This window comes from Cydia pomonella, chromosome 1 (assembly GCF_033807575.1).
Source record: "Cydia pomonella isolate Wapato2018A chromosome 1, ilCydPomo1, whole genome shotgun sequence".
Taxonomy (NCBI): domain Eukaryota; kingdom Metazoa; phylum Arthropoda; class Insecta; order Lepidoptera; family Tortricidae; genus Cydia; species Cydia pomonella.
In genome coordinates this window covers 23,258,665-23,282,169 of record NC_084703.1, presented here as the reverse complement: position 1 = coordinate 23,282,169, position 23,505 = coordinate 23,258,665, and the positions used below count along the sequence as shown (strand labels likewise).

Sequence of the window (23,505 nt, the reverse complement as noted above, 5' to 3'; positions counted from 1 at the left end):
CCAATTATTTTTCACCCGATTTTGATGGTGAAAGGCTATCGTCACGGCTCTTGCCTCTTTTAGTATTACTGGCAGCGTCAATTTTTTGTGTTCTTCATTTCCAATGCTTGAAAATGTCCGTTTCGTCAATATATAAACTAAAATCATGCAAAACTATTCCAATTTTGATGGCAAATACGGAAAATGGCTAGCGTGTTATTTTTAAAATTACATTCGATAGGAAATCTTTCGACAAACAATAATTTTGGTTTATAATATATCCATAATGTAAGAAGTAAATTTTCTTTATTGGTGCCTGGTGTTACCTGGTTCTATTTCCCTTATTATAGTTATTTACGATACAAGTGCAGAAAATAGGAAATTCGCAACGAGCGGTGATAAATTAAAACACAAGCGAAGGGAGAGTTTTAAATCGACACGACTTGCGAATCGCCTGTTTGGACGTGTATCGTACAACGTATTACAGTACATAATTATGGCTCTTTAACACGAATGTTGACTTATGACTGGAATAAGTAAACAAACCTGCAGAAGTAGGCTGCTTATCATTTTGTACTTCTATACTAGTTGGAAATGAAGCCCTGAAGTATATTGCATTAGAAAGCAGTTTCACGCAGCGGGCCGAAAGTTGATGCTTTCCGGCCGGAGGGCAGAAGAATATTGTATTCCAGATTAATTTGACTTCCTTCATAACACCTCTGTCTTCATTCTAAAGGTGATAGCGGACAGATTTAGCTGCCTCATAATGTGGCATTGGATGGAGCAGGTCAGATCTACTTTGACCTGTGTCAAGTAGGTCTGATTGGCATAACCTTTGTAAATAATATAGCTTTTAAGTTAATTTTTCTCAAACTTGTAATGAAATGTTGACATGACTTACTCGTACTTCAAATTAGACCCAGAAATACTACATATCAGGTGAAGATGATATGTAAAGGAATTTCATACAGCCTTTCACACCTAGGCCTGTAAGGCAACCTTCTTTTGTTTTTAAACGTCAAATTATGGCACGTCTAGGCATTCAACCATAAAAAACCTATAAGCAGAATTCTGCTATTATGCTTTTATCCTTTTTTTTCGGAATTTTTTTTCTTTTTGGGTTTGTAATCATTATTTTAGGGTTTCTTAAAGGGGAAGGAAAATTTGATTATTTTTGCGCTATGACGCACGGTTTAGGAAATACAGCCCCATAAAGTTTTTATAGGGCTGTATCTCCTAAACCGTGCGTCGTAGCGTCAGCATCAAATTTTCGTTCCCCTTTAAAGTAACCCCAAAGTAATAATAAAAAAACACAACATTGAAAAAAATGAAAGAAAAAGAATGGAAAAAAAGCGTAATGGCGTGCGTTGTAGCGACAAAATAATTACATTTTTTTTCCCTTCAATACCCCACGCACTGAATAACCTATCACATTAGGACATCAATAATCCTATTTTTTGCATTCATTGCAAGTTTGAGAAAAGCACTATACAAATCTCGGTGAGAAACGGGATTGCCGGCAGCGTATCCCTATCTGACCTCGCTACGCTCGGCTGTCTATATCTACTTGGCCTGCAATCCTTCGTTTCTCGTCCTCTACAGTAATGTACTATTACTAACCATATATGGACTTCTGGGTCTGAAATAAATATATATTTAATTTTTTTATAACTTACATCTGTTTTGAGTAATATTAAAAACATTCATCCGATAGCTCGGTTTCTTTTTGAGAATTCCGGGATACTTTAACATTTTCCAGATATTTCATTTTTAATTAGGCTCGTAGAAACATTGGCAAATCTTATCACAGTAATGAGGTTTTCATGTCAGTTAGCCGTGTTGGTGAATTATATACCAGCTACTGAATTATGAACAAAATGCCGAGGCTAATTCTTATCAATCTGTGTCATTATTTATTATGGTTTTTTACGACAGGAACAGGATCAATGATAAGAAAGGATATTTTAGTATGATTTAATTGTTAACGTTCGCTATTAGCGATAAGAATACAACACAAGAGTAGATACTACTGTTTGATAAACAAGTTTATTGTTTACAAAGTGTTGAACAAATTCCATGTTAGTATATTTAAGACTGGACTGTATATACAGTAATCGGGTCGTGTTTATAATCCTTGATTGCGAACACTAGAGTAGACAAAAATGTCTCAATATCTTATCTTTTAGTTCATCCTATATTGCGAGCGATGCTAAGCCGACCATAAATATTTGCTTGTAATATAAAAAATATAGTTAATGTAATATTAGTAGCTAAATTAATGTTGTAAATATATAATTTTCCTAAGTTATGTCTTTCATTTTCGTCTCAAGTTTTATGCCAGAACCAACCCTTGTGCGGTGGTTCGCGCCGTCCGGCTACGAGCGACTCGGAACAATAGTACATTGTAGGAGAGGCCGGAAAACCGCTCAAAGATGGATGAGTGAGTTTTTATATTTTCTTCACTAGAAGAACTCATTTTTATAGCGTAGATACGTGTTTCTTGTATATTTTATTTAAACATAATGTACACGCGTTTTTCTGTTGTTTGCTTCAAACCGACTCTAAACTTAGAAGCGTTTTTGCAATAAAACAAACAGCTTCAAAAGCAAAAATGCCTTAAGCGTGAACTGAATGGTTTTGACGTTTCTTTTTTTGTAAAACAAGTAATTGGCCCTATAAAAACACAATTTTATTTTTGAAGGAAAAAGTAGCGCTACAAAAAGACCTTTTACCATCACCAATGACAGATGACGATAACAATGAAACATAGTAGTGGTGTTGATTCAGGTGCTACAGCTATTGCCTACTTTCCAGCTTGGTTTTACCCATCTATTGCCACATTTCCGAACAGTGGCGTTAAAAATGTAGTCTTGAATGAATCTGTTTTGGACGACAGCGGCGCCGACCCTCGCACCGCTCACATCGCCCCGCTGCCCGCTCCACCGGTCGCGTGCGTCCAGTCTGTGGCCTTAGGGCTAACACACAAATACACGATACGACGTCGTATCGTGGGACGATGCGACGCCGTGAAACGTTGCGGCGTCGTGCTCCGGCACAATACGATGTCGTCTCACAGCACAATACGACGTCGTGTCACGTTGCGGCGTCGCGTCGCGGGGCGATGCGACGTCGTGTCGTAGCATAATATGACGTCGTGTCTCGTTGCGCGTTTAGCCTATTCATTTAAAGCGTCGGAGAATTGTGTCACTATGTAAAGTCTAAGGTGATTCTTCAATTTGTGTGAGCCATTTTTTCACCTTCTTACGGGCTCAACTATTTGATATTCATTCTACAATGTTTAAAGATTTGACGTTGCCATAGTTACGAAAATAATAAAGACGTCAATGAAAGTAAACAATGTATAAACAATGCTGTATTCAAGAAAAAATGCAAAATATATGATAAATACGTAAACACCATTAATAATCGTGTCAAAACTACATATAACTTTGCAAGTTAAGAAATATGAAGCAAATTATACAGCTCCATTATACAGGCTACTTTTGGCTACATAAAGAAGATATGTTGAAAATAGTACATACAGGTGAAGGAATTTATAATTTAATCGGTATACAATTTAGGGCTTGCCCTGGCCGCGTATTGTGTATCTACATAATCTACACATGGTCCGACTCCCGTCTGCATTACGACCGCGGCTCTCTCTTACTGATTATTAATATTATCTAATACGTAAGGCCTTATTAGTGAACTAAATGTTATATTCATGATCTCGATATTAAAACCTTATTTAAATATTCAGATTCTGAACCAGCAGCACAAGTTTTGGAAACACCATGACAACGCGCCAAAACTCGAACATCAAAAAAATAATCTTTAGTAGAGAAAAATAAATAAATTCACAAAATATTTTTTCGATTTATTTTATTAAGTATACACGATGGAATTTAATCGGGGATCAAAAGCAATTTTTCTAATTCAGTCATCGATGGCAATGAGTGAATTAAAAAAAATGGTACCTGATCCCCGATTTAATTTCATCGTGTATATAATAATAATAAAAAACAGCTATAAACGGAAATATATTAATTTTTTTGAGTCATACGTAGGAGTTTTCTCTGTGTACATATAAACAATAGGTCTTGGTATTATAGTTTATTTATTTATATTTATTTCTTGCAACCATGATATTATCGATATTACAAAGTCTGGGTAGTTCCACATGGAATAAATAAATAGCAATGTTAAATGCATAGGATCTAATCTTAACCTATGTGTATAATATAAAATTAAGTAAATTTAATAGTTTTTACATTTGAAAGACATTGAATCAAATAATTGTCAGTGAATTAAATACAAATAGATAATACAGTAGGTCTTATCTTAAAGATTTCGAAGCCCTTAGGCACATCATTGGTTTCCGACACGGCAACGAAAACGTATTATGCTACGACACGACGTCGTATCGTCCCACAACGCAACGTCGCAACGTGACACGACGTCATATCGTGCTGTGAGAGAATATCGTATTGTGCCGGAGCACGACGTCGTATCGTGCCACGGCACGACACCGCAACGTGACACGACGTCGCATCGTCCCACGATAAGACGTCGTATCGTGTAATTGTGTGTTGGCCCTTAGAGCTATGTCAGAAAGACATTTCAACGTCATAAATAGCGCCAAGACAAAACAATAGATTAGTAATAGCACATTATTTTTCTGTTCTCTACGTAAGTAACAAGGGTTTGGTAACAAAACAAACATTTCAGAAGAAAATTTGTATAATAGGTACTTTAATCTTACATGTATTAGCACTTTAGGAAATACATACTTTATGATTGTAATAATAATATAAAATAAAACTTTAAATACACTTATATGTTAATCGGAGGAATCGAACCGGAGGAAGCTGGACTCATCTGACGACAGCTCCTGAAAAAAAGCTATTAAAAGCAACTGGAAATGGTAACTGGTAATAAGGGTAACCTAGCAATTAAGGCGCTTTATCACACAGCTCCGCACTTCGGTGCTGCGGCACACGGCGGACACGCCATACATCAAAAATCATCTGATTTTCTATGTGTGAACGGCACGTCTGTGCACGCGTGTTTGTGTAAGTAGCTTAGGGCTGCTATGTGCGGCGCGCGGGGAAGGCGAAGCCGAAGCCTGTCAAGGCCGGCCGAAGTTAAACGCGAGCTGCCGGCCGCCTTGGATAGTCCGATCGAGTTATGTAATGTTTTCATTTTATTTTACAACTGCCATTTTAATCACGAAATGTAAAGGTTTTCTATCGCTCCAATTTTCAATTCACTAAGTCGTTTTATATTCCTGCGGTGGCAGCATGGTTCCATTTTTATCACTTGTCACTATGCCCGTCACTTACGCGCTTACATAATTGTTAGAACGGGACAGGTATGGTGACAAATGATAAAGAGGCGACCATCTTAGCCCTACTGTACGTACTTGTGCCTTAAAAACGCTATTATTCAATTGGAATTAATGTTTTTTAGTACATTACGGTACAAGTGCGAAAAATAGGAATACGAATTACCTATTCGCACATGTATCGTACAACGTTTTTACAGTACATATGGCCCTTTAAATGTCCGACATACATCGACGTACATACTCCCTTCGGTCGTGTTTTAATTTATCGCCACTCGTTTAGAATTTCCTATTTTTCGCACTTGTATCGTAATGTACTATTATAGCTTACATTGTTAATTATTAAAGTGATACGCGAACGTCCCTAGCTAGCAACAAGTGTATAACTGTCACAAAAATATATCAGATATAAATCAATAGGCAATTTCTAGATATGAAACGAGTGTAAAATAAAAATTATAAAAATTACTTGGAATATTACGTTTTTACGTTGTTTGGGGCGAAAGAAAATCTGAACAGGTGGAACTATATCAGAGATTGTGTGATAAAGGGTTGAAGAAAATTGATTTTCTATCTGAACTTGCTGTGCAACACACTGTGCTGGTGGAGTTTGTTCTTGTGAAGGTCATAGAAACTTACTGCATAATATGTACAGTGATGTCATAACAATATTTTCAAATGCGGCAAGTGCGTGTTACAGGCAGAGGAAGACAGAGAAGAGGTGGTTATATCTCTGGCTGGAATAGATATGTCGCTCGTTATCACAGGGAGGCTCGGTTGCATTTTCTTACCTGGGTTCAAGCTGGGAAACCCACTTGTGGCCCAGTGTATCTCAATATGTGTGAAAGTAGAAAGGTTATTAAACGCAAGCTCTTCGTCAAACTTTCTTGCCCACCTGATATTACCAAAATTACTTACTTATGAAAAGAAATGCCACCTTTCGTACGACTAACCACTCTCGTCGTATTCGCACAGTTAATTAAGCTAAAATGAGGCATTTTGTTGCGTGGTAATAAACGCCTGATACTTGGGATGTCATGAGCACCACTGAGCGAGAAGTAATGAACTGTGCTACTTAAAAACTGGCGCAAGTCTGTACTGGCGGTATACAGTTAATCCTAAATCAGTGGCTGCTTCATTAAAAAGCACGTATAAACGCAAGATATGACAAAATCGAATAATCATTAATTATGCATTTGAAATTCGTGATTTGTTAGTAAATAATAAAATTTTATTCAATAACTTTTAATTTATAGTTGTTATATACAATTAACTGTGTATAGTTTGTCATCTACGATGCCGCGCAGATTAGTCAAATCTAACCTTTAATAAAATTACATTATGAGTCAAGGCATGCGTGGTCGTGACACGATCTATAACAGAATTTATGGCTAGACTAGGTAGTTATATTATCTCATGTATACATGCACGGCCCGGGGCTTTAGAAATATTTTTTAACCTATACCGTTGTTGACAATAGCAAAAAAAGAGCACGGAATTTGCTATTTGTAAATTAATGAAAAATGTAAAGGAGGGGGTATAATAATCCTCGCAAGATGTATCTTTGCTAAACCAATGCATTATTTCGCTTCGTTTCTTCTTCTTCTTCTTTTGTCAAGCGGTTCGCAAAAAGTATCTTGGTATGGCTATGTTAGGCAAGATAACATATCTAGCCTGTACGGAATAAAAACGGAAAGTTCAAAAAAATTGTGTCACTACTTTATTTTAAATTTGTGCACTCTAAAAAATACATATGACGCCTTTGGGGTAGTAAGAAAATTATCCTCCAAAGGCGTCATATGTATTTTATATGTCAATCAAAATTTAAGAAAGGGACATACTGACACAAATGTTATACTTAATGGAAAATTCCAGCCCTTTTATGTTTCGTGTATTATAAGTTAAGCCAAATAAACTATTCTGTATTTGTATTTTGTATAATTGCGAAGAATCGTAACGCGAAAGGGTCAAAGAGACTTCGCGAGCTTATGCGTCCTAATATTTGTAGTCATAAACAGCCTGTCATAAGATCCATTCAGTATGAGTCCATGTCATTACAGGCATTGTGGGGCCACGTCGGAGGTCGCAGGTCACTCACCAGAGCCTCGTCGTCCTCCAGCGCTATGCCGTCGATCTCCTTATCGATCTCGTCCATTATGTCGAGAGGGTCCTTGTGATTAGATGTACTGTCCGTCGGTTTGGTTAGAATACTGAAACAAATTACATTATATTAAGTATAGGTTTTGTGGTAATTGGATTATTGAAGTATAACGCATTCGCAACGAGTACATCCGTGGCAGCCTCGCTGTCCGTGACGTAGCGGAGAAGCTCCAAGAATGTCACCTCCGGTGGTTCGGCCACGTGTGTCGCAGGCCAGCTGACTACGTAGGAAACATATGCCTTCATCATGGCTCCAAACAAGCGATGGCTCGATGTCGTGAAAGTGGATATGAGCGTAAACGGGTTCAAACGGACTTTCATACATTTGCGACCTTTGATTGTAGAGAATGGATTTTTTTTTTGTGGTAAGCACCCCTAATGGCGTCTATTATTTTGCCCATGTTTCAGCTTCTTATGTTTGACAGTTTCTGACTTATGTCACTTATACGGTTTTCAGAAAATAATGATTTTTTCATAAACTACCCACAATTTTTTTTAAATTATTAGTCCATATTCTATTAACTAAGACCCATCTTTACAGAAAATATTAATATCACTTGCGTAAGTTTCAACTTTTTGTATTTGGTACTTCATACCTAAAAACTACAATGTCTGTGTATATATAGGCATACTGTACATTCTAACAAGACATTTAATGACGTACACAAACTTCTGATTTCTAAATTAGTTTTCTTATCAATCCTTCACGTTAGTTGTATATAGATAAAATTACTGCTGGCCACTATTACTACTTTATGTTTATACACCAAAAGTCGTCACTTTCCACACAAAATATCATTGATATAAATTGGCTTATTTGTGCATTTGCTATATAAATCAGCCTCTTAACCAGTTTTTATGCATTTTTTCTTCCCATTAATATTTTTTAAAGTTTTTTCACAAGACTTACACTTAGTGTTATCCATTTTCTAACACAAATTGCAAATAAAACATATGCAGCTAGAATATGTGTCAAATGTTATCAACGTTGACATGTCATCGTAGATTCATTATAAATAGGTTCATAAGAAAAAGGTTACACACCTACATACTAACTTATCTACACCCTGCACTAGTACTTTGTTTACATATGCTCCTAACTACTTATTCGATTTTTTTTTGACATGACGCACGAAGATTTACGCAAATATTTTTATACGTGTATGTAGCGGGTACTAGTGGCTATCCATGCATATTTTTTCTGGAGGTGTACCTCCACGAAAAGTAAAAAAATAAATCTGAAGAAAAATAAAATGTTTTTTTTACACAATGAAGTATAAGTACATGACGTGGGTTAAAAATGGTTATTATGTAGCCTATTTTATTATTGTCAAATATAATATTGTTTCGTTAATCTAACTTGAACAGTTTATAAAATATGCCACTATCAATGATACGCTGATTATTTTACATTATCCTGAATAACTCGAAAACAAAAGAAGATCGAGGACTAAGCATAGACTGTTCTTAGGACTTGCCAGTACACCACCTGAAAGAATGACCAAATCCGTCGTTGGGGGCACCTCTAGTTCGCTTAGCCTGCTAGACCCTTTAACTTGCAAGATTTGATTACAAACAGACAACGGGCAGGTGACAGTAAATAAAAGCTTGTAAATACACCAGTTTGATGAATATTTACTGCAAACATACTAAGTATGTCATTACTTCACGAGTACTGAGATATCGCCTACGGCTCGTGGCAAGACTCGGGACGAGTGAAGAACGACATTTCCGCACGTGTATCGAAGGACGTTTTTTAATACAGTTGCGAAAAATAAGAAAAACAACAAGTCATTTTTTTATGCATGTTCTATAAGAGAGAGAAAATTGTAAATATATAACATTGTCCTATTATTTATTACCTAAGTATTGTTATTGTCCAAGCTTCTTAGAGGCCAGTTTGGCTTTGAATTCCAAATGACCCCGAAACTGGACTTCGTTCGCAAACTGGGGTTAAACTGGACGAGATTACGTTTACCCCAATCGGATATCTGCTCAAGAGAGGTCTCGATTTCGGACACAAGCTGCATTCTGCATTCCAACACCTGCTCACGAGTGGCATTTGCACGATTTGCAATTGTACATGCTACACGCCCCGTGTGCAAGTAGCACTGAAAGTATCCCTGAATCGTGTACCTAGTAACGCCTGCCGAGACGAGTACCAACCTGTCGCTGCTGGGTCCCTGCGCGGCCTTGGCCAGCTTGTCGTCGTCGGGCGGCGGCGCGGCGGCCCGCTCGGGCCGCTGCCACCGGCCGGCTTGCTCCGCCGCCGCCTTCTCCGAGGCGAGGTCGCGGTCGATGTTGCACTGCTTCCAGTTCGACGGGTACTTCGGTAGCTGTGAACTGTCCTCGAAGCCAAACTCGTTTTGAAACCTCTCCAGTTCTAATGATTCCTGTTAACAAAAAACGTAGGATACTTATACTTCGATACTCAGATATGTAATGTACAACCCTGCCAGACTAATACCTTTCTTTAGTATCCTATTGGCTCTGTGAGCTGTTGACCTTGCGAATGTTTCCATAAACTGACTCGACAATTTTCCATATAATTATCGAATCTGCTTACAATATTTCAAGAAAATTGTTTGAGAAACAGGTAACAACCTGTAGAGGAGAGCAGCCAGACATATGAAAGCCTTTACCCATACTAAAACGGAGATGCTTCGCGCTAACGTGGTCAATGATGATTCCGCTTTCATATACAAAGTATCTAATTAATACGTTCGGGCTTTTCCAAAAGGAATATGAACAAATTTTACAGAATGTACATTTTTTATCGGAAATGAGTAAGTACGAAGGTTGCTGACCGCAAATTCAGGGAACAAGTTTTCGTAGTTCTCGGGATCAGCGAGTGACTGTCCGGATCGTTTGTTGGTGGTGCCGACGGACTCGCGCCACAGTTTCACCACCTCGACCATCTTTGAAGGAATGTATGATCTGCAACAAAAAGTAACAATTCAGCACTGAGATTTGAGAAGCTTACTCTCTATACAATTGTAGACAGTATAATCAGAATCATTTCATTTATTCATGGCCAACTAATTTAAATTTCGGACAAACGTATAGGACGACAAAAATATATTTAAGATATTTGTTTTGGTTTGCTTAGTATAACATTGGTGGAAAGTGGATCGGAAAATAAGGCGTCGAGGCGATTGAGCGCGGTGTTAGCGGCGAATGTGATATTGTCGTCGCCATGAGTAGGAAGGGTCTGAACCTGGCGAAGAAGGCGGCCTCGGGCAGGCGTCGCCGGGCGATGAGCAGCTGCAGGCAGGCGTCGAGGCGGTTCAGCGTGAAGTTGGCGGCGAACGCGATGTTGTCCTCGCCGTTCGCCGCCGACAGTGTCGCCACCTCTTCCAACAGTGCTTCGTCGGCTGCAACACGTGCAACGATTATAGCATCACAATATTCGCTACAGGCTAGGAAGCGATATACTTAGTGTGGAAAAGTAACAAAATTTAATTAATATCATCAAGTTTGTGTGTCAAAGGTTTTTAGGCTTTTCGAACATAAGAGGTAGCATTATAAATACAGAATTATATTATTCAATAAATAACAGGTTTTATAGTACGTGTATTAGATTCTCTGATAATGACGAGATTATGGTGAGATGTCTGAGGTTATCAGCTGTATTGTTGCACAGCACGGGCGGATCGCCAGTAATATGTGAAAGAAGTCCTACCAGTACTCGCGGCGAAGAGCAAGAGCGCGCTATAATCCTGCGCCTTCTGGTAGCAGGTCTTAGTTAGGTCCTGGTCGGCGTGCGCAGCGGCGGCAGCACCGAGGCGCGCCCAGCGCGCCGCCGCGGTGCGGGACGGCACGCCCTCGGCCGCCGCCGCCTCCTCGGCCAGCGCGCGAGCGCGCCCCAGCTCGCCGAGCGCGAGCGCCAGCTCGAACTGGTGCTCCGGCTCCGTCGACACGGCGAGTGCCTGCTGCTTGAAGCCCTGGTAACACAATGTTATCATTTGTATAGGTCCATAACGAACACGTCCATTAAAAATGCTTCCATATAATATGTACTATCGATATTATCAAACATATTCAGCATCACTGCGTATCAACTAATATGTAATCGTAACACAAATGAGAACGATATATGCTCGATATCTTCTTGATTTTAGAATTTGTATACCAAATGGCAAAACATTGTGAAAGATAAATTATTGTATAAGAGCTATATTGAACCTATCATTTTTGTACTTTACGTTTGTCGCGCGAATTTTGTAGAAATATTCGCCGATATATTAATAAGTAATTGGCAAGCTTTTGTGAAACCTGCCTAAAGTAAAGACTTAGTATTAGGTAAATGGATGAATACCTGTTTCTCTAAGAAGTGTGCGACCCTGGTGCGGTGTTCGTGCGGGACGGTGGGCAGCACGCGGTCGGCCGTCTCGAAGTCGCCGCGCATCACCGCTGTCTGGTACTCCAGCACCGACAGCAGCAGCGAGTACGACACCACGTTCAACTCCTTGTCGTTTAAGTACAGCCTGCAAATGTGAATACTTAGTAACGTATGTCTGAAAACACACTCACAGATGCTACTACCCATCAAAAGTATGAAAGTTTGAATTGAAATTTAAAACCATAAAAGATTTGAAGCTTCAGACTAAATTCTGAACCATTCTGGTGTTTTCTATTTACTAGGGGTGAGAGAAATATAGCAGCTATAATTGTGAAGGGCATACATAGTTCTCTAAGTCCAACGTCACCTCTAAATAGCACGGGCGGTTGGTTGGATTACCTGTTCTCCTTGGCGACGTATCCGAGGATATACATGGTGTGGTCGAGATGCGATATCGTCACGATCTCGCCGCCGACGTAGTAGTTAAGCCTGTTTAGTGAGTTGGTGTAGATGAAACAGTCGCCAACCCACAGCCCTGTTTTTACTGTCTCGTTCACGTCACCAACCACCTAAAATATAACCATAATACAATATAACTGAAAAAACGGAAAAGTGCGAGTCGGACTCGCCCACCTAGGCTACAAATTATAAATAGTTCAGAAATATTTGATTTAATTACAAATGTATTGTTTTCAGATTTACCCGATACTTGTTGTATAGAACGATTTTGTTGCCAAATTTCATCGTTCTAGTTAATAAACGAAAAGTACCCATTAATTTTGATTCCCTTGAGAACGTCGAAATATACGTTTTTTGCGGTATTAACGGTCGCCTTTTCCCTTATACGTTAACTTAGAAATTTTTTTCACAGCTTCAAGGGACTGTAGACTTGAGTGTATGGTTGTAATTTCAACGCGATACCTCCACGCGTTCCCGAACAAAGGGACTTGACAGACAGACGGATAACGGGCAATAAAAATATTCTTTAAAATGCGCCCCTTTTTTCCTTTTGAGGTGCGGAACCCTAAAAAGAATGACAAATTAAAATATTAATATTAACCAACTTGGACTTCACCACCCTGCCGCACACTGGCTCTAAATCATTTCCTCGGCTGCAGATTTTGTACTAACATAAATATGCCTGGATAGAAATAACTATATGCTTACATATATTAAAATTAAAGAAAGCTTTATTTTTGTGAAAAAAAAAATAGGTTTTTTTCTCATATATTATAGTTTTCATTATACTGTGTACTGAATGAGATTACCTTTATCGAATGCGATTTTTATAGCGATATAAGCATTGTCCCAATTTTCTCGATTTCGTATCAGTGTCTGACGGAATTAAAACTATACTGATAAAATTTGAGAAGCTCCAATAGAGAATATTACGCGAAACTCTGCGTAGAGGGCGCCACTATCACAATCTGGGGGTCTACCGTAAAACAAGAAAATCGAAATTTCGTTATCTAACCTCTCTATCACTCTTGCTGTACAGTCTCATTACTGTACATGCTGACGTTGCGATAAACTATAGCGTAAGCGCTACGTGATCATACGTCATGTGACATTAAGAAAATAAAAAATACATTAATTAATAGCACAACAGAAATGTCAAGGGTATGAATCATCTAAGAAAATTACAATGATATTTAATATTGTTAAATGTCATGCACGTAGACAGTCACTATATAAACCCTGGTTTTCCTCAATAAATCGTTCAGTATCCATCCGACCTTCAGTGTATTATACTACCTCCGCCACCAGCGCTACCAGTCGCATCAAGCAAGGGTCAGGGCTAACGGCCCCTACACTTGCAAATTCGAGTGATAAAGAGGCAGATAACTAAATTTCAATTTTCGCGTTTGCCGGTAGGCCATTGTTGTTTTTATTTTTTATTTTTTTATACAAAACCCTTACCCCCTTATTCATAAACGGGAGCTAAAGTGACGATGCCGCTAATAATCGTTTGTCCCTTTCCGACGTATTGGTATGATGGAAAGGGACAAACGTTTATTAGCGGCATCGTAACTTTAGTACACGTTTATGAATAAGGGGGATAATGTACAATACTTTATTTAAAGCTTCGCCAAACCGCATGACAGTTTGTAGGCGAAAAGTTACACTCTTTTTTATATTTATTTTTTACCTTTTTTGACTGTGATGGGATTAAGCTTTAAGAGATAAAAAATTGACTGTCTGACTGTACTTCTTCTCGCTTGCATGTCTATCACTTCTCAACACTTCTCTAATGAGCCAAAACTTGATGTGTTTGTGTTTTTACATCAAGAAGTTCTTTTGGTATCTTACCTGTCATCAGAAATACGGAAGTATCCCAATTTACAGCTCAAACAGACACCGGGAAGTGAAGCACGTAGATCATTTTATATATATGGCGTTATAATATGTATGTTGTGGTCACTGAATTTTCAAATGACAACTTTGGACAGCTAAAGTTACCGCTAATGTACGGATACGGGGCCATACATCGCCATCTACATCACGAATTGTTCTCAGACTTTACAATTAAGTAACTAATACAAACAATGGACTTTTGGTAAAAGGTAATGGTCAGGGCCCATACATTTTATGCCGATGACGCAAAAATGACGCAGTTTAACATACAGGGAGTTTTCTTACAACACTACAAATTTAGATAACTTACCTATTGACACGTAAAAAAATAAATACTTGTTACGTAAAATACACTGTTAAAAATCAAACATATGTATTATTTAAATGAGTGACAATAAGATGAAAGTCAGTTAGACGTTTCAGTACTGATTATCAAGTCTCTCCATCAGATAACAAATGATTAATTATTACGAAAATACTAATTGGAATCCTATGTAGCGTGACGTCATTTTGCCATCAATGGCATGAAATGTACGGGCCCTGGTAATGGTGTTTGGGCTATAATGGGCCTAATTTGTCACCTCGAACGCGTCCTCGATGCCGTCGTCAGTGATGCCGGTGTTGGAGGCGCGCGCGCGCGTGACCACGGCCGCGTTAAGCCGCAGCACGTAGTAAGTCTCGTCCGTGGCCAAGCACACCAGCGACCCGCTCTCCGACCAGTACACGTGCCGCGGCTGGATCTCGATGCTGCACACCAGACTCAACTTAGTGACGTTCCACAGAGAATCAACAGTTACATTGTTCTGTAACAGAATACTGCACTCGCTAAGGCATAGGCACTTTTGCATATTACAACGCAAGGTTACTGAACGCAGAGCTGGGATCTGTTTAGTAGTATGTCAGAAGCCGTGTTGCCCTTCATCTCCCAATCTTTTGGGGTATTGACATAGCGAAATCAATGATAAAGTAATTGTGTGAGAAACTTCCAAAATACATTTGAACATAGCAGAGCTCAGAGACCCGCATGCTTCCCGCGAGGAGCAGGTTGATTGTGGATGATTTACAGTTTTGTAGCTTAAGGCCCCGTAGGTTCTGAGCGAGATAGATGTGCGTGCTCAGGACCGCAGTTGTTGTAAGTTTAAACAAAAAAAGTAATCAATGAGTAAGCAATTTTCATATTTTTGGCTTTTCTGCATAAATTGTTACAAATGTCTGGATTTATCAACTGGAGCTGCCTTTAAGAGCTTACTCCTCTGTCAAAAAGTTCGGCCAATGGTCATATGTTTTGTATGGAAAGACGTTATAATCTGACACGGCTATTTTTACGTTAGTACATTTGACGTACCCCTCCCCCGCAAAAATCGGCAGATTGTTTTGTACAGAAAATTACAGACAAGGCGCCTCCAGTGAAAAGTCCATTTGTTATATCCTCTAAGACTTTTTCTATCAAGCGAAAATAAAAAATCAGGATTCGAATCGATAAAGTCCCTAAAGAAAATCCTCAATATTGCTATTAAATTAAAACTGACATCTTTATTAGGATCCCTACGTGGCATAGTTAGATATCTTCCGAGCGAAGTCCGTTACAACATCTATAATTCCTTAGTAAAGTCACACTTGGACTATCTCATAGAAATATGGGGTAGTTCCGCTAAAACTAACTTAAAGGACATAAAATGTACACAAAATAAATTAATTAAAGTTTTGTTCCATTATGACTTCCTTACTCCTACTAAAAACATATACGCAGAAACTAAAATTATGAGCCTTAACCAGTTATACCATTTTAATACATGTATTTTAATCAGGAAGATCATAAAAAAAACAAATCCACTGCCAAACAGCTTTCCTTACCAATAGACAAAAAGGCCGAAGGATCCTTCGCAGTGCGGATAATCTGTTTGTACCCTTTCCCCGGACTAAAGCCTATGGTAATAAAAATATAACATTTGAAGGAGCACGGTTATATAATAGTCTGCCAAAAAATATTAAGGAGGTTGAATCATTTAACATCTTTAAAAAAAAGCTAAAGGTCTATGTTATCACTAATATTCCCGCCACCTGAATCCGGGCCTGGCGCTTAGCAATAGCCGAGCGCTAAGTGCAGTGTGCATGCGCACATTATATTCTACCCATCCCTCTATTTGTCGTAGTGCAATAACTACCCACTATTGCCTTTGTGAATGTTGTTATTGTGATATTTGTTAATAATTTAAGTATAAAATCACAGCTCACGGGCGCAATTGCATGGCATGTATGTAAATAGTTTTTAAGTCTCATGAAGTGAAATGTTAATTTCTTTTGAGAATAATAAATATCTTTAACCCGAAATTATTTTGCAACCGTATTGTGATCTAAAAAAGCGGTAATATTTTTGAAAAACTTCGCTCTTTGAACCTACTGTACGTTATATGTAGGCATTCATGCCGTGCGAGAACTCGCATGGAAGTTTCATTAGGTTAACGATTACTTAGGTAAGTACCAAAAAATCAATGGATCGATCAAGTACGAGCCCCAATGCATAGTAGGTCGTCTAGTCACGTCTCGTTGTGCCATATGAAAAAAAAAAAACATTTTCTAAAAAAATACAACAAAATGGCCATAAGATCCATAAGAGGGTCCTAACCACGCACAGACGAGAGGTTAAGGTACGGTACTCATTTCAAATACTGGTATTTAAACCCCGGTTGACTTCGATGACTAATCGAATACGGTACACACAAAGTCATTAAAACCAGTTTAATCTTGCGTTGTACAAATTGTAATAATGTTATTTAATTTAACATAATTATGTCATTAAAATGAACACCTCGCAATCAAAAAAATACGTCTAGTTCATATATGAGGCAAAACAGGTAATCTATTTGAGATATAAACTTTTTTTATAAAGTTGTTTATTAATAAACAATATTTCTAATTAAAAATAGAGTATTCTCAAATGACAGAGGGTTATATCAAAAGGCAAATTTTGAGAAATATCCTTGCTCCAGTGATTATTATATCGAATTGGTACGAGTTAAGCCAGTGACTGAAGAAGTGTGGAAAATTATATCCACGGACCTTTCGTTGCCAAGATCCACAATTCAAACGCCCATCGAAGATCATCGGAAAGACGGAACAGTCTCCCGTTTAAAGAAACCTGGCTGTCTACGAATAACCCGCAAACCAAAAAACAGGATTTTAGGAAGATCATCAAGAAAAATCACCGGGCAAGAGCAAGACAATGCTGTAAGAGTGCAATGGGGAAAATGGGCTAAGGTTTTTACACTGCCAAAGAGAAAACATTACCTACTAATGAAAGCTATGTTGAAATTCAGTCAGAAACATAGAAACTGAACTGCTGATCAGTTACGAAAACTAATATGAAGTGACATTCAAATCAAATTCAGATTTGAAGTCACAGCAATGAACGAAATGAAGACATTCGAGAAAATGAATGCATTTTTAGGGTTCCGTAGCCAAATGGCAAAAAACGGAACCCTTATGGATTCGTCATGTCCGTCTGTCTGTCCGTTTAAGTCACAGCCACTTTTTTCCGAAACTATAAGAACTATACTGTTGAAACTTGGTAAGTAGATGTATTCTGTGAACCGCATTAAGATTTTCACACAAAAATAGAAAAAAAAAAAACAATAAATTTTGGGGGTTCCTCATACTTAGAACTAAAACTCAAAAAAAAAAAATCCCATACGTGTGGGGTATCAGGGATAGGTCTTCAAAAATGATATTGAGGTTTCTAATATATTTTTTTCTAAACTGATTAGTTTGCGCGAGAGACACTTCCAAAGTGGTAAAATCTGTCGCCCCCCCCCCCCCCTGTAACTTCTAAAATAGCAGAATGATAAACCAAAAAAATATATATATGATGTACATTACCATGCAAACTTTCACCGAAAATTGGTTTGAACGAGATCTATAGTACGTAGTTTTTTAATACGTCATAAATGGTACGGAACCCTTCATGGGCCAGTCCGACTCGACTGCAATTTATAGATGGAACCGTCAATGCAAAGAAATACAAAATCATCTTGCAAGAGAATTTGCTGCCGTATATACCGAGGTTATAATAAAGAAATGCATTTACTTCTCAACAAGACATTGCCTGTTGCCATACTGCAAAGACAAGGATATCGTGGCTGAAGTCTAAAAAAATCGACCATGTCATCCCATGCCAGCCCAGCAGCCCGGATTTGTTGCCCATAAAAAATGTGGTGGAAAATAAAGAACAAGTTGAGAAAGGACCATTCTAGATCAAATGCCGACCTTAAGGATAAACGTTCCTGTGTCTGGAATGGAGTAACCCCTGAAGAGTGTAAAGTTGGTAGATTCAGTACCGATCAGTAAAGCCGTTTTATATGCAAAGAGTGAAAGCCACAAAGTGGTAGACGTTCTATTCTGCGTCGGTTAAACGGAAGACTATTTTTTTAACCGCCTTCAATTTCATAGAAGGAGGAGGTTCTGTATTCGGTTGTGGCTATTTTGTGTTGACTTAAACTGTAACTATTACGGATGATGAGATACAGTCCGCTACAGACAGGCGAACGGATAGATAGAGGATGGACAGACAAACGGAAGGGCTTTGACTTAATCGTCTTCGGTTCGTCATCCTTCGGGTGCGAAACAACAATAACGTGTGAAAATAAGACTTAATGTTTATAGAGATGAAACGAAAGATGTAAAAGCATGAATTGAAGTTTAATTTAATAAAGATTGGACGTAGGAAAGGATGTGATTTTAAAATTTGTCAGCACAGGGTTTCGACGTTTCTTCACACAACAAATGGAGTTAATTTTTTTCTATATACATTCATTCGCTTTAGCCCAATAGGAAATTTCATATAATAATAGGTGTAAAATGAACACTCAAACACGTTTTTATTTATTTTATATAAATTTGTTTTCTAGAGGCATGTTAAATCACACTATATTTAAACATTGTATTCATGCATTTGGGGTAAGAATATCTGCTTTAAGATTTATTTAGAAGTGGCGACTTATTCCTTATGTTTCTCTAAGGGCAAATTAATATTATAAATTACTTATAAGGAGTTAAAATAATAAAGCATAATAATAGTTAAGTTGGCTTCAACGTAATGTAGTGTTGCATCTTATTATTTCCATCCATGTGAAACTCACAACTACTATGTAACACCTGTACTAACCATGGATGCAATAAAGAAAGAAAGATTTCGAAAACAATCTTACAAATGAAAAATGCCCATTAGCAGCAGTACCAGTATTACAACAACTCGCATTGGTCTAACAAGTCGAATGTTACGAATAACAATGAATTTCGCACACCTTAATAGAACAGTTTCTTACCGTCTTATCAACTCCAGGTGCTCCCAGTCATAAAACGAGAATGCCATTCCGCTGATTGACTTCACTCCTAGCATGTACCCGCCAAATATTCCTGTAAAACCAGACAGTCATCTCTTAAAACACTGAAAAAGCCAAGTAGATTCAATTAGACTACAATTGATCGGAATTTTTACCTTCAGCTCCATACTCAGGCTTGAAGCTTTTTCTTTCCTTAAAGTTCTTAAAAACTTTGATTGTGCTGGAGTTCTCTAGCGTCGCATACTCTGAGCTGTCGAAAGCCCACACGAACTCCTGGGCGGTGCCGAAGGCCTTGTTCCTGAGGGCCATAGCCGTGTAGATGATGTATTCTCCATCACCACACACAACGACAAATCTGCCGTTGGGGTTATGTGCAATGGTTTGAGGATAGATTTCACAGGAGCCCATATCTTTGGCAACTACCGGAACCCGTTCGCCATCTCTCATTTCAGTGTCTGAAAAAGATGATACCCTTAGAATAATTACAAGGTCAACTTTGATAAATATAAATGTTACGAACTTATACCAAGATTACCTTCAGGTAAAGCTTTCAAATTAACTTGTTGCATTTCGGAATGTTTTGCCCAGATTATTTTGCCTCCATTGACATCCATGGAAATAGCTGGCTCTTCCCTACCAACTTTGATCATTATGGTGCCTTCATCATAGCTGAAATAATGTGTTCGTTGAATAAATGAAAATTTTAAGAACTTAAAATTACGCAAATTCGTAGGCTATATTTGTATCAGAATATACTTACCCAATAGCCACATTATTCGAAGCGTGCATTGAAGAAATAGTCCAAACTCTTTCAAAACCATAATTAAGCGAAGATTCGAGTCTGTAAGTTCCGGCGTGCCATATCCGGACCGTGCCGTCCTCGGAACCGGTCAGCAAGATCGGCAGTTCCGGGTGGAATGAAACAGCTGACACATTTTGCGCGTGACCTAAATAATAACCACTATATTAAATAAATTGGTTGAGATCAACTATCATTGCCAGAATGTTATATACTAAGAAAAAGTGACAAAAGCCTCCAGTCCAAGTCCAGTGCAGTGCAGTTGGTTTATTATTTATATAGTAGTGTTTCTACTTGAAATAACACAAGTAAATATTTGTAAAACATACTTTAATTTGTTTGAATAATTACCAGGAAAATTTATAAAAATACTCACCTTCCAGGGTCTGCACACATGTTTTGTTCTGGTAGTCCCATATTTTGACGAGACGATCGTCTGCCCCACTGATGAGGTAAGGTTTGTCCCCTCCATGGTAATAGTCAACACAGTTCACCCCCTTCTCATGCCCTTCTAATGTGAAGTTTGAAGTGGAAGAGCCCAGCTGCCATACCTATAGTATTGCAAAAAAATAAAAACTTATGAAACATACTGACCATTTCGAAAGGAAATAAAATCAAAAGAGGCATAACATACCTTCACAGTAGTATCAAGACTTGCACTTGCAAAAGTGTTATTGTCTTTGGGGTTGATGACAATTTGCATGACATAGTGAGTATGCCCTTCAAATACCTGCTGGCAAGCCCAGTTTCGGTCCCAATTCCATAATTTTATCAATAAATCATCTGCAAGGAAAATATATTACATGTTAACACATGTTCAATAAGCCATGTATTCTTCTTAAGCTCTTCATGTAATAATCATTTAAAATAAGAGGTTCCTATTAATTAAGATGACAAAAAGTTCACACAAATTACTTACCACTGCAAGTCAAAATGTAAGGTTGTGTGGGGTGAATAGCAATACATCGAACATAATCTGAATGGGCTTCAAAAGAGTGTATTCGTTCCAGGGTGTTGTAGTTGAACACCCTTATCTGCATGTCATCGGAACCTGTGACTACCCAATTTTTCCTGGGTACAAATTTGGCTGACCGTACAGGTAAGTCCATGCATACCTGTAATTTTGGGAATATAGCCCATATTCATTTAATGGCTACTTGGTGAAAAACATTAAAACATAATGGTAATCTAAAGCAAAACGGGAAAATAGATTAAATAGAAATAGAAGAGTTTTAAATGAATGAATGAGACAAAATCTTTATTTTGAGGTAAATATAAATATCTTAAAACTATCATACACATTAGAAAATATAACATAAAACTAAAAACATAAAATATGGCTGTGATGCATTAAACATGTGATGCTAACACCAGACATTCAGCATGAGCCCATTTCATAGTTGTTAATTTGCAACAGCTGAACAAAAACTATGATTAAATCATATTTTTGCATCTTAACAATCAGCCAATTTTAATAATAATAAATTGTGTATGCTAGAAGCTAATATGATTTATATATAAAGTCAATAGATGACTATTTTCTTTTAATAGGGATAATATTTTTCTTTGATATATTAATTTCTTCCCAAAGATTTTTAAGTTAAGTATTAAAGCCTTATTAACAAACACAAAAAATGACAAGCAAATGAAACTATGTTTGATTGTGTACTAGGAATACTGAAATACAGTAAAAAAATAAATTTGATATACACATGACTGTTATCTATCTTTTATTGCACATTAATAATTTAATGAGACAAGATTAATATACTGAGAACATGAATAAATCAAACAATATATTATGTAATTTAATACAAAGGTAACAAGTCCTTACAATATTGCAACAATTGCTGTAGTTTTATGCAATGACTTCTACCCATATAGAATTTAATATATTCAGGCCATTTATGACTAATTATATGTTAATACTCTTGCAGCTAGTATGAAATTGCCAAACAAACTCGGTCTACATTGAATTGGTTTTCTATTATCAATACTAGTAATATGGTATTTAAGGTAAATATGAAGCTATATTATCTAGCTTAAAAAATAGGCTAGATAGTAGGCCAAACTGGATAGGTTAAAAAAATATAATTTATCTACGAAATAGTACAACAATTACAACATTATAATCAGAACAGGCTTATACTTGAATAAGAGGGTAGAGTGAAATCCAATCAATCTTTTGGACAAGGTTTTTGTTTTAATGTTTGCTGGTGACACCAATTAATCTCAAAAACTTAGTAATAGAAATATAAATCCTTGTTAACATGCGAAAAATCATACAGATTATAGCAAAATAAAGGTAGTGTTATTAAGATTCCCTGAATTCGAAAAGTCCCCTCTATTTGGAATCTGCAAAAGATATGAACAATTTACCTCGAATCTCTTGATCTGCAGCTGAGTCTCATAATTCCATATGTTCACGTCACCGTTATAGAGCGAGCACAGCAGCCAGGGCTCTGTGGGATGCTGGTCCACGCACTTGACGCGGTCCGACCTCGCCGTCAACTTCCTTTTGATATCCAGTCTCAATGGCTTTAAAAACATTAACATTTTATTAAATAGCACTTCAATATAAGGTAAAAGAGGGAATATCAATAAAATCAGCACAAACGCCGAAGTATAACGTTGGCGATGATGACACACTATGTAAGTCGTTTAACTACGATACGTATGAGTTTGCACCGATTATTATTATATTTTATAAAATCTAAATCACAAGCAACATCTTACCATTTTTTTAATTATCAAACATGAAAATATATAATGCAGAAATTAGTGGCCGAAGAACCGTGTAAGTTTGACAGGGTGGGTGGACGTGTCACTTAATTTTTTTAACTAATCACAGACTCATCGAAACACTTTAGATAAAGCTATGTATGCATAGGTAAGTATTTTAGAATTCTAGTCCAATATAGGGTTTATATAATTGTGTTCTCAAGGCAGACTACCTCTTGGATCTAAAAATAAGCAAAAGGACAAGAAAATATATAAATCTCTTCATTTAATTAATCTCACAATAAATGAGAGGAGAGGTCTTTATTTTCTTACTCGACACGTCACTCACTCCAACATGAGCGTAACCACTGGTAACCACGCCTTATGTACAAAGAAAATATTGTCGTTGTCGAATGCTGATATTTAAGTTTTATTACTGTGATAGACTGTTTTATACATTGAAATA

The 23,505-nt window shown here is 37.5% G+C and overlaps 1 protein-coding gene and 1 long non-coding RNA gene across 3 annotated transcripts; one reads left to right on the top strand and one right to left on the bottom strand.

Moving 5' to 3' along the window:
- Positions 1–3,324: 3,324 nt before the first annotated feature.
- LOC133518174 (uncharacterized) lies at positions 3,325–3,848 on the top strand. The gene is made up of 2 exons (XR_009799449.1): positions 3,325–3,523; positions 3,740–3,848. It is a non-coding gene; the product is annotated as an uncharacterized LOC133518174 (long non-coding RNA).
- Positions 3,849–4,701: 853 nt separating this feature from the next.
- On the bottom strand, positions 4,702–23,321 carry LOC133518043 (coatomer subunit beta'). 2 transcript variants are annotated; one of them, XM_061851616.1, is made up of 18 exons: positions 23,055–23,321; positions 22,698–22,856; positions 21,238–21,433; positions 20,953–21,101; positions 20,695–20,869; positions 20,280–20,466; positions 20,055–20,188; positions 19,675–19,974; positions 19,502–19,592; positions 14,762–14,927; positions 12,225–12,394; positions 11,802–11,970; positions 11,166–11,427; positions 10,701–10,857; positions 10,291–10,420; positions 9,650–9,876; positions 7,422–7,533; positions 4,702–4,870 (listed from the first exon to the last, which is right to left on the bottom strand). In XM_061851616.1, exons 1-18 carry the CDS (start codon positions 23,055–23,057, stop codon positions 4,820–4,822), a joined length of 2,838 nt encoding a protein of 945 aa, XP_061707600.1. In that variant the 5' UTR covers positions 23,058–23,321; the 3' UTR covers positions 4,702–4,819. The 2 variants fall into 2 exon arrangements, with proteins under 2 accessions (XP_061707600.1, XP_061707592.1); XM_061851608.1 differs by lacking the exon at positions 23,055–23,321 and having other exon boundaries at positions 22,698–22,868.
- Between the last annotated feature and the right edge of the window lie 184 nt (positions 23,322–23,505).